Raw genomic sequence first — 12564 nt, 5'->3', positions numbered from 1 at the left:
GACACTTTGTTAAAGAGTGTATAACAGATTATTTTGGCAACATGCTAAGAGATATATGCTTCAGGAGCAGTGGATAAGCATCCTCTAAAGATATGAATTATGTAATCTATGAACAAAGACAAACTTCAGAAGTAAGTAGATACATTATAAGTTTCTATTCAAATAACAGATATGAATGCACGTTCAGAAGAGCATAAATATAAAATGTCCACCAAACAAGAGGAAGTTTGTGTGATTCAAGGTAAATAGGCAAATATGATGCATATGAAGGACAGATCATTCAATGCTATGAAAAACATGATATAAGCAGTCAAAGCCAAAGATGATATAAAGGTTCAGGACAGAGATAGATAAAGACCTATACTGGACAGAGTATCCACACAGCAGGAAAAGTTCATGCACAGCAACTGCATATTATACGCAGCCAAACAAATATGAACATATGGAAACAGCAATGTGGGACATAACTTTTCACATCCTCAGAATAATCAGATGGCATTGACATATGTTGAAGCATGAATGAGGACAAGAAGCAGGTGTATCAGAAACAGCAATCAGAACGACAAACACGTCACATTCTTACAGTCATCATATTAACTGATATCGAGGCTAAGTGCAAACCATGATTCAAAGGCATTAGTAGATTATTCGATGAAATCCAAAAAACGATATATTTATGGAGTAACATCATGTATAAAATTGGCAAGTGACGTTCAGGAGTGATGCGTGACTTGGAGCAGTGAACATAACACAGACACAGTATTCATCTGAGCTAAGATATACCTTGCCATAAAATCACAACAAACTCCAAGACCTGTGCAATCCTCTGCAGAGGCCCTTTTGGATGTTAAAAGTGCAATAAGTATTGGTGCAATAAGTCGCTTGAATGGATATGCTAAAAATAATTAGAGAGTTTAAGTCAGACGGCCTTCAAGGAAAGAAGGTTAGTAGATTTAGAACACCGCTGTAAAAGGTAAACAGAAACACAAAAGAAATCAACATGATAAGCAGCACAGAAACAAATACATCACAGAGCATATGACACCCATCTACTCAAAGCATGTTGAAGGAAACAATAGCATACCCAGCATATGGCAGTATGAAGAAGAGCTCGCAAGGATGTTGACATTATTTTCACGAAGCAGAGACTTAGCAAGAGAGGACTGTGACTTCTATTCGCAGTGAGCACAACATGAGCAACAAATATTAAGCAGAGATTATATTCACACTGTTGGCTCTCATCAACGGAGGCCAACAAAGGAAAAACATTTGAATGTAAATGTCCTATGGAGCTATTATGAAGACAAATGTTTTCAAAAGATGACAGTGTGGATTTGTATCTGAAGCCAACAGTTGTATGCATCGAACACCATGTTGGAAGTAGAATTAAAATTCAAGGGACTGATTAGAGAAATCCCAGTCAGCAAACCTATAAGAGATGGTAATAAAATGAATTATGAAACACACACAGAAAAGCAACAAAACGTCTTTGCAGCTTACACGTCAGATTTCTCTCGAATTAAATAACGTCGTCAAGCGTCTAAAGATGTCATTAAGATCTGAGAAATTTTTCAGCATAGAAATTTGAATCTGAACCAACATCATTCCTCTCTAGAGAACGTTGTGCGCACTGGATATAGCCCGCTTAGGATGTTAGATGCCATATGCTAAGTATACGAAACTTATAAATGATTCAAGAGATAAAACAGTAGTATGCGAATCAAATCAATATTAAAAACATATGGTCAAAGAAACATAACTGATATTGATTGTAATTAAGAAGAGCCATGATTTATTCTTGAAAAGAAGTGACCCTTAAAACCAAAAAGTCAAATTCCCTTATTATTAAAATATAAATAAGAAGATATATCATTTGAAACGGGGGAGGTCAATGAGAGCTATTCAGATCTTGTAAGGAGGATAATAGGTTATAAAAGAACAAAGCTTGTAACATGAACCAATATGTTCTATTTTAATGATCGATAAAAGATTTTTGTTTGAAATTATTCAAGGCAGAGTATACCAAATACAATTTTGATTTGTCCTTTATGATTAATAAAGTGATTATTAAATTATCCCCGGCAAGCTTATGCATTGGATTTTTCGTAGCATTCTTTGTTTGATAAAGAGGGAGTAGCGTGAAATATATGAAGTTTTTGCATCTCTATCGAACTGGACTTCTACCGAAGAAGCTAAATTCCTTTTGGACTAACATTGAATTGCATAAAAGATTTATCTTATTCGAGTATAGGGGTAATTGATGATATTTTAATATATTGTCTCATAAAATTGTACCTAATAATCTTCACTGTGGTTGACTCTATTCCTATTCGTTGGCCAGAACTGATTAAGGAATCCTATCGGAGAATTGGCAAAGCTCTTGGATTTCCAATCTGTGGTTGTGGGAACCAACAAGATCAATGCTCAATGCTCATAAGAATCCAATGTGGGCACACCTCCAAACTCTTCAGGGAAAAACTGAAACCCTAATGGCCAATATTTCTGGTCACTTTAGCAATGCATAAAAGTTTCTCTTTAACGAGTCATATGTTTGCTAATGAAAAGTCATGGCAACATAAATAAGTTTGCCAAGAACGAAGAAGTTGTGAAGCAACGAGAGGCTAAGAGGCGATGCACCATGGAAAGGAATGAACCAGGCAACAAATAAAATCAGCTGAGAAGTGCCATGATCCACAATAGCATACACATAGCCACCAAATGTATCCACTAGTGAAAATATAAGTGTTGAATTGGCACAAAAAGAATTGTTTGCCAAAGAGGATAGTGTGCAGCCTATAGAGGACCAGGCAATAAAAGCTGAGAAAAGAGAATAGGTCATGGCCCAGCAAGTGGATGGGTCTGGAAAAGATTTTATGCAGGCTGCTCCCATAAACGATTCTATTGTCCAGCTCTCAAAGCGGAAATTCAGTCAAGGCAATAGAAATTGGACCAAGCAAAAAGCTCAGGCCAATTGAAAAGCCTCCAACCAATATGAAACCTCGATCACCAAGGCCAATCCAATCAACAAATATACTCCACGCAGCAATGAGCTTCAAACTCCGTGAGGGCTGATTACAGAAGATAAAAAATGTTTTGATGTAAGTAAACCACCTGCAACTTCAAGACTTCAGAAATTTAAAAGATAAATACAAAAGAGGTATACAGAGGTTTTGCGCCTCATTAATATTTAATATCCTCCTGCAAGCAAAACACCTCGGACCTCACAAATTCAGGCTAGAGCAAAATCTCAAAACAGGAAGGCAACATTGATTGTCTAATCTGATACCTGTTAGAGTAAAACTGCATTTCTAGAATCTGCAACCTGTAATATAACCTTAACAGAGAGAGGAAAATGTTTCACCAAAAAGCTGAATTGTATCAAATTATGACAACATACAAATTGTGCCATTGTGCCTTACTTACAAAAGCAAGGAATGAACCAGTAGACAGAAGTAACCGTGCAACTACTAGCAATTAACATTATTAAATAAATACTATGTCGATTACCAAAGTGAAAATCAAGCAAGATAAATGGCTAAAACCTCATCTACACCATTTATTTTTTATAAATGAACTCCCTTGTTTCATTTTTATAAATGGCAACCAATTCATAGTTTGCAAACTCGGACTCAAAGAGTACTTAGCAAGCCCAAAATTTTCAACTCGGAAAAAACTCGTCATATACTCAACAAAAAATCGGGGAAAACTCAGCAACTCAGATAGTACTAAAATTTAAAATCTCTTAAAGAAACATTTTGTTTTGTAGAATACAGTTATAAAATGTATTAAATTAGTAATTGACATTTCAATAGAGAAAATGTATAGTTTTATAGCACTAAAATGATGTAAAAAATGTATCTAATCCAATGTTTTCCCTACATCAACATTTTTACCTATGTTTTTTAACATCTATAAATACGGGAGAGTTAAACTTGAGAGTACTCACCCAGCAAAAAAACTTGAGAGTACTCAGCAACTCTGAGAGTACTCGGAGAGTTTGCAAACTATTACCAATTCTATCTCGATGGGCCAATCTTGCTTCAAAATAGACCCAAACTCCACCCTCTGGAAATATGTCAATATGGTACAATAGCTTTCAAGTGGTAGGATTGTGTTTGCATTTGTAGTAATTATGATGTAAGGGATTTAAGGACCTATAGTTGGATGAAAGGCCATTTATGCCACATTCCTCAACTAGAAATTGGAATCTTTCCCAAGCAACATGGTGTTCCCATTGCAAAAATACAAGTCATGGCCATATATTAACAAGCAAGTAAAAATAGATCTAGCAACATGTTGAAAATCAAATCATACTTTATTAGTGAAAGGATTTCAAGGAATAAACCTCCTCCATCACCTATATAGAGCCACTCATTGTTTGCCACATCTAAAGAACAATTATGGTCTTCACACATAAGATATCAAAGGGACCATTAAATGTGGCATTTCAAAATGAGTCTCAAGAATTGGCTTTCGATGTTGTTTGCTCACCATATGAGCAACAAATGGTGAAAATAATTAATGAGGCTATTAAACTCATCAATGAGGCTTCAAAAGTGTATATGGGTTTAGGTTTTGTATAACTGCATAAATATTTATAGGAAAATGAGTTGAGCTTCATAGAAGAGTCATTGAAGCCCATAGAGGACGTACAGGCTAAAAAGGGTGTCCATTGTTTCGAATGGATGGAAAGATCCAAGAAGTTGGACATTGATCAAAGATGGTAAGAGCTCGTACTTGTTAAATCTAACATTATAAATTTACATGGCTGAGTCATCATGATTTTACTTGCCAATGGTCTTTAACAAAAATTTAGAGAGATTTTTGCAGCTTGCAAAAACTCACTAGTCCAAACCAAAAATTGCCCAACAACGTAAAGTGCATTAGGTGGCCAAAAAAGCATCATGTTACTTTATTTTTTCACAAATTCTGCTTCTGCCTCTCAATCTGTCATCACATTGACAACATTCAGTGCAATTGGGATTGATTTTGTATAATCCTGGACTGATTTGATGAGTAACAAAGTTTTTGGTAGCATTTACAAGGTAAACAATTTAACGTTACACTATCACTCTGCTGTTTAATATTGGATTTTTCCTTTGTTTTTGCCTATTATTCTAGGATTTCATAATTGTTCTTTTTCTCTCTTATTTAGCAACTAACTGCTAGTAGGGTTTACATTTTATATTATTCAACATTTTCCTATTTTTTATATTAGGGTTACGAATTCATATTGTTTTATTATGCTAATTGGAAACCTCTTTTGAGGCATGGAACCCTAGAAGGAGAAACAAGACAAGGCATGGAAACCTCTTCTTGTCTTGTTTCTCCTTCTAGGTTTTGTTTCTCCATATAAATTGGGTTTCCATGCCTTGTCTTGTTTCCATGCCCAATTTATATGGAATCCTTTCTTCCTATAAGGAGAGGTAGAAGAATTGGCAGCAACAGCTTGAGCTGTAGTGGCCGCTGACCATAATGATGTGTTTTGAATTTTGATGCTTTTCAAGGCATCATGATCATGATGCTTGAATTTTATTATTTTGATATGACTATAGAAAAGTAGAGCTTGACACCAGTTAGTAATAACTAATAATGATAAATGAAAATGATCATTTTGATATTTTAGTTAGTAACTTAAACAATATTAGAAACACTTATCTACAAGAACTTCTGGATTTGATTGTGTAAAGTTTTTTAGCATCAACATTTTGAATCACACTGCATGATCCATCACCAGGATGAAACCAAGTATAAGAGAGCATAAAGAAAATCCAAAAGTTCTAGTAAATAATTATCATGGATTGTGGAAATTTGTTCTCATTGATTATAAATACTTTTCTTTTTTTTTTAATTCTATAGTCCAACCCGAACAGCAATAGTTAGAAATATTTAAAATTTTATTTAGATAGTAACATGGAATTTTACTAAGAAAATGGAGAGGGAACTTTCTTACATATAAGAAATCAAATGAACAAAATAAGAGGTATGACCGACTGTACCCTTCAATTGCATGATTATAAATGCACCCTTCCTTATTACTCTATTCTATGAAATGTGATTGGTCAGTAAGCTCTTCATATTCTGTGTCTTTTCTCCCAGATGTCAGTGTACTTCTATAATAAGAGAACTTCGCTTATTTTTAGATCCATTATCAACTACTACTGCTTTAGTCAACTATCAAAATAGATAAATTAGTCTTGAAATGAAGAAGCATCTAAAAACCTAATACACTAATCTACTTGCATAAATTGTTATAAGGATGTGCTAATAGGCACAAACTTAGATTCAGTAAATGGAGAGAGCAAGGGCATTTAACATATCAGAAATGAAATGAGCAACAAAGTGAAAGGTATGACTGACTGTTATCTAAACTTTAAATACAAGATTAAACAATGCATCCTTCTGCATTGCTCGTTTTTATGAAAAGAAGTTGGTCAGTAAACTTTCAAATGTCATTGTACTTTTATTGCATGAGAATTTGGCTTACTTTTAGAAGCATTATAAGCTATGACAACTTCGGTCAGATATAAAAGTATGTTCTTAGTAACTTCAGAGGATCATTTTGAAATGAAGCAGCATCTAAAGACCCAATCCACAAATCTACCTTTGTAAAATAGTTTAAAAGGATGCATGTAAAATAGGTAAACAAAGATAAGAGGAACACTCAGAAATGGAGAGAGAAAGTATTTTGACATATTAGAAATGAAATGAGTGAGAAAAGTGTGAGATATAACCAACTGAATGTCAAACAACCTTTAATTACAGGATCAATTGAATGTACCCTACTTTTTTAACACAAAAGTTGGTCAGTAAACTTTTCATACTGTATATTTTATCAAATGCGAGTGTAGTTATAAAATATGAGAAGAACTTTAATGATGCTCACATTAAGGACCACTGTATTCAATTTTCTAGTTGCATTGACAGAATATAAAAAATAGACCAATAATCTTGTCAATGTGTTAAACTTGCCTCGACCACTTGCAGGGATTCCTGTTGCTGGCCCTTTTTTTCGACCTTCCTTTGGATTTGAACGTGCAATGCTAATCTTTTTCCCAAACAATTTGTGTTTGTTCTTTGCTACAGCTGCAGAAAGATATTCTTCATTTTCAAAGTCAATATATGCAAAGCCCTGGAAAACAAAATGCAAATCAAGATAAGAATCAATATGGAAAAGAATATGCTCTGGAACTCTGTCAGCAAAATAGATACCATACATCGACAAATTTCCAAGAGTGTCTGTAAATGAATCAATAGAAGCAACAAACCTTAGATATTCCAGAAGTCCGATTCCTAACTAGGCGGATGGCCTTTACTCCTCCAGACTCATTGAAGAACTGTCGTATGTGTTCTTCGTTAACCTGGAATAGGTAAGTTCTATTGTACCATAAGTTTGGAAATATGCAGGAAACATTCTACAACAAAGGTCATAACATGCTTACCTCGATCGCAAGGTTAGAGACATATGCTGTGCACTCATCCAGATACACTGCTTGCTTCAATGGACTCAAGTTAGCCTCCTCTGTCTCTTTGTCTAATACTCTAGATACTGGTTTTCCAGATACAAAACCACCTTCCAAATTGTCAATGGTTTTTGAATGAAAATCATCTCTATCAGAATCCTCTGATGCAAGAATTCCTTCAGCTGAAAATTTCTGCCGTTTCGATTCTAGATTTTCTTCATGATGCCCAGAAACGATTTTTCTTTTATTTGATGCGAGAAATCTATTTGATTGCTTGGTTGAACTCTTTTGTGGGCCTTCTTTATGTGTTGCAGATTTATGAAGAATGTCCTTTTGAACACTTGAACCAGATTCCACAATTCCTTGAGACTTGCCTTCTTGCAGATGTTGGAACAATCTTAATTCCTCCAAACGAGGGGTCACCTGCAATAACCAAATAAAGGAAACACAAACAAGATGAAGAACGCAGAGGGGGGGGTGGGGGGTGAATAGTAGTGAATAACCTTAGTCAAAATTTTCAATTTAATAAAATTTATGCAGATACTTCAATTAGAATGATCAAAAATAGAATATAAGAGAAGCACCAAACATCAAGAAACAATGCACAAGTATGTGACATGGAAACCTACTGCGGGAGAAAACCACGGTCAGAAGTGTTGCTAGGATCTACTGTCCTAATCAAGCCTCACAATATGTAATCCAATTACAACTTTAAGGGCTCCAACCCTTAGAAGCATCAACCTCTATTCTCAGAGCAACAACTCTTTCAAGAACTGAGAATCTCCTCAACCAAAATGAGCCACCACCCAATTACAACATATAAGTATCAGATTATCTCAGTTTACTTATTAAAACATTCTGGTAAAAGCTTTGAGAAATAAACTGAGGTTCTGATTTCAATATAATTCTGACCAAGTCACTGTAACATATCTTCAGACTGATTTCAAGTAACAATACTCAATGTGTCACTTTTGCAAATTAAAGCAATACTGAAAATAAACACTAACCGTTTATAAGCCTGTAAATTAGTGTCACCTTCAAAAACATATAATATGATAACTGTGAAGTTAACACTCTGAACACTGTTCCACCTTGTATATCTGCTCACTTCTTTTATTATCGATCTGTGATTAAATCCCTACAAGTACTGAAATATCACAGTATATGCATGTGTCTAGAAATCAAAATATCAAATGAAGTTATGATATTTAGAACACTGAAAGTTTTACTTCTTGCCTTGTATCTTCATATGCTTCTCTGAGTTTATCGGCTATATATACTGTTGTTACTACTCCTGTCAATATGTTCTTCTTTCAAAAACACAAACCACTCAGCATACCTCTGTTAAGTGTTACTTACGCATATCTACCCAGTCACAACATCTACCCTGTCACAGTGATGTCTTTGCACACTAAATTCTTGTCTGTAATAACGACTTCATACACAGACAGCACTCAAAACCTGTGTGTCTTTTTGACAATATCTTACACACAACACAGTTTTGCTGAGATAAGCATCGTGGATTACACACTTTCAGAAAAACACATACACTTTTCTCACAACTGACACACACCTCTTTTCAACCAGACTATATATTGTTCATTCCAATCACAGTCACACCTTCAAAGAATGAATAGATGATTATTTATAAAGCCCGATCAGTTGGCAAACTGCAGGCTGGGCAGTTGTAAGTGGTTACATCTGCCACCAACCTCCTCCAACATGGAAAATAATACACTGTCAAAGCACTGATGAAAACTAACAGTCTAGATTATTAACCATTTTTTCTATACTTTGCTTTTACATACGAACTCCCGATTAGACACAATATTATTAAGGAAACTGCAACACTCATTGAGGCAGAACAACCAAAGATACAACCCATCGAAGATAGACTTTTCTTTCATTGTATTCTCTGTCAATACCTTTAATCCCAATAGCACTACATCTTCAAATTTGTCAAATACAAAACTTTGACTGGCAATGTGTCTGTGTTGAAGAATACACGCTTATTCTGACAGGACCAGATCTGTCACAACATGTTTGTCCACATCACTTTTGTCACCTGGGTAAAATATAACACTAACTGTTCTGTCTGAGAGAATATCGCTGACTCCTGACAAACATTTCCTTTTAACATTGTTTTTATATTTAAGGAAATAAAATATACGATTTGGTCCTTTGTCTCTGTTGGGTTACCAGGCAACCAGGTAGCTTACGTCCAGATGAGACAAATAAGTCTGTAAAGTTATTGGTTATAAAGATAAGAAAAAAACTTTGTAAAGCCATTGGAATATTATTAGCTGCTGATACAAGTTTTACATTCATGATTTAATCAGTCTCTGTTCAAACCATAGTTTGCAGACACAGACTCTGAGAGTTCTTGGCAAGCCCAAAATTTTCAACTCAGAGAAAACTCAGCAACTTAGAAAGAGATAAAAGTTAAAATGCATGGTTTTATCACAAAAACATGTGAAATACACATCTCAAACAACATTTACCTGCATCGACATTTTTACCCTAGGCTTTTTGTGTCTATAAAAACCTGAGAGCTAATTTTGTGAGTTCTTGTCCAGCAAAAAGATAAAGAAAACTCGGAACTCAAGGAGTGCTCGGAAAGTTTACAAACTATGGTTCAAACTTTCAAACATGGGTAAGACAGATGTAAAAATATAACACTCTTAACAGTTTCTCGTGTAGTAGAATGTTATTGTTTTATTTAAGGATCCTTTTTGACATCAATGACCAATGCGATTTCCAACACAAGACCCCAGTTGTTTATTTCATATTGTTAAGAGGATAAATTTCACATTCTTTGCAATCCAGCTAACCAATTTTAAGTATTGTACATTCAAAACACCTAACATGTTCTTGATTTAAGAGATTTCAAACACATTGCAATTCAATAAAAGCAAAGGTCAATTAACATGAACTTGCCAGTGTCAACCATGTTATTAGAGTGCTCACTACGGAGTTCAAGATTTACCATTCATTGTCGAGCCTGTACTATCCAAGGGCTAACGGACAGGCCGAAGCAACGAACAAAATCTTGGTTGGAGTAATTTATAAATCCTGTGCAATTGAGGGAGAGGACTGGGAAGAAAAGTTACCATCAGCTCTATGGGCATACCGTACTTCATACAAAGTGACGACAAGACATACCCCGTTCCAGCTAATGTACGGATAGGAGGCAATGGTACTGACAGAGTTCATGGTACCAAGTTTAAGGATAGCACTGGAGAACAAATTGGGTGACATGGAGAGCTTACGGGAAAGACTGTACAATTTGAACAAACTTGATGAGAGACGGCTGCAGGCACAGTGGGCCATCGAAGTAACACAGAACAGAAGGAAGGGCATGGCACAAAAAACACTTAAAATTAAACAACTTTCAACCTGGTCAGTTAGTATTGAAGTATAATGGGCGAAATGAAATCAGGCCTAGAAAGTTCAAAGTTAAATGGGTCGGACCGTAGAAGATATGGGAAGTTGGATGTAATGGTGCAATTAAGCTATGGACACTAGACGGAAAAGAAATACCGAATGCAGTAAATGGATCGAAGTTAAAGATATACCATGAAAGAAATAATCCCCTGTTGACAGCCAACTGAGGAAGAAAAATGACTGGGAATAATGTATATATGTAGATAGTGTATAATAAAATATAGAAGTCGGGATAGTTTTAAAGTGCCGAAGTAATAAACTAGAATTTTAGAAGTATGAAGTAATAAAATAATGAAATATGACGCAAGAGGCAAATGTATTAAGATAATGAGAATTTTAATATATTAAAAGTACTTGGGAGCAAAATTTTAAAATATTAAAATCACTTGGAGCCAAAGTCTGCCATACGGCCTTAAAGAAAGCAATAAGGAAAAAAAAAAAACCATGTATATTCTTTATTTGAAGCAACTCAAGACCATACAGACGATGGCAAAGAGGAGAAGTGAAGGCCATACAACCATGTAAGGAAAAGAATAGAAGGAAAGTAGATCCTAAAGCCCATACGGTGATACCGTATGGCCAAAACAGCACACATTGGTGATATAAGATACTGTACAGATAGCATGAAAACATGTATGGGAAACATTGCAAAGCGATTGGGGCTATATAAAGACCGTACGATTAAGGAGCAATCAAGCCACAGAGAACATACAAGCCGTACGTCCAGAGGAAGGGTATAGAGGGAATAAAATTGCAGCCGTACGGTCAAGAGGGAAACATACGAGAAACAAATTAAGCCATACGGTGTGAAAATATTGCAAAGGAAGAAAAGGCCGTACGATTTCAAAGCTCTCAATGCCGTACGGAATTGTGACCGTATGAAGAAAGGGAATAGAATGAGATGAGGGAAAAGGATAACTCACCAAGAAAAGAGCAAACTATAGAAGTATTAGTCCGTATGGTGATCACACAGAGCTGGGAAAAAGTCCATACAATGATTGCACAGAGTTGAACAAAAGTCCATATGGCGATAGGCCGTACGGTGTACGGTAGGGACAAAGTTGTCTGTGTGGCATGTGAGTCATAAGGAATGAAATTACATTAACCGTACAGCTAAAAGACAGGGAGGATTCAAAGTTGTTGAAAAATAAGGAAACCCTTTAAAGGAAGAAGCCGTACGGCTAGCCTGAAGAAAACTGTGTAGCCGTAACATAGAAGCCATACAGTACACAAGTTAGGAAGATAGGAAATTGTGAAAGAAGTTGTGTACGGACAATAACTGCCTTAACGGTTTGAGATTGATTCACAAAACGACAAAAGTCTGACAGTTATGTAGTCAGCTGGAAAGAGAGCTTGGAACAGGAAACTGGATGAAGACACAGCCATAACAAGAATGCAAAAACACTACCTTCTGGAATTCATGTAGTAGGAGGAACCTATGCGGGGACTAGTGCAGGGACTAGTACAGGTGCCACTAAGAAAAAAGCTAAGCAACCAAAGCAGCCCGGAGACATTCCTACAGTACAGAGTATTACATTCAAAGGGTTAAATGGTGCAGAATGCCAGAAGTGGTGGCAGGAAACTTCAGAAAACCATTCGATGAAAGCTAGTATCAGGAAAGCTCAGGTGGAATCGGTAGTGCAAATGCCAGTATTTT

General features: G+C 35.7%; 1 protein-coding gene across 1 annotated transcript in view; it reads right to left on the bottom strand.

Annotated features, from left to right (window-relative positions):
• The window catches only part of EMB140 (EMBRYO DEFECTIVE 140), a 282396-nt gene that overhangs the window by 63484 nt on the left and 206348 nt on the right, over positions 1-12564 (bottom strand). The window contains exons 13-15 of the mRNA XM_089820935.1: positions 7443-7886; positions 7269-7361; positions 6973-7132 (exon numbers count right to left, since the gene is read on the bottom strand). Of these exons, the coding sequence (XP_089677061.1) occupies positions 6973-7132; positions 7269-7361; positions 7443-7886 (697 nt within the window). The remainder of the gene's footprint in view (positions 1-6972; positions 7133-7268; positions 7362-7442; positions 7887-12564) is intronic.

The sequence above is a fragment of the Cupressus sempervirens genome, chromosome 3, assembly GCF_028749045.1.
Source record: "Cupressus sempervirens isolate cs-2001-9-10 chromosome 3, ASM2874904v1, whole genome shotgun sequence".
In the NCBI taxonomy this organism is placed as follows: domain Eukaryota; kingdom Viridiplantae; phylum Streptophyta; class Pinopsida; order Cupressales; family Cupressaceae; genus Cupressus; species Cupressus sempervirens.
The sequence above is the reverse complement of the archived record's forward strand: the minus strand, read 5'-3'. Positions and strand labels throughout refer to the sequence as shown.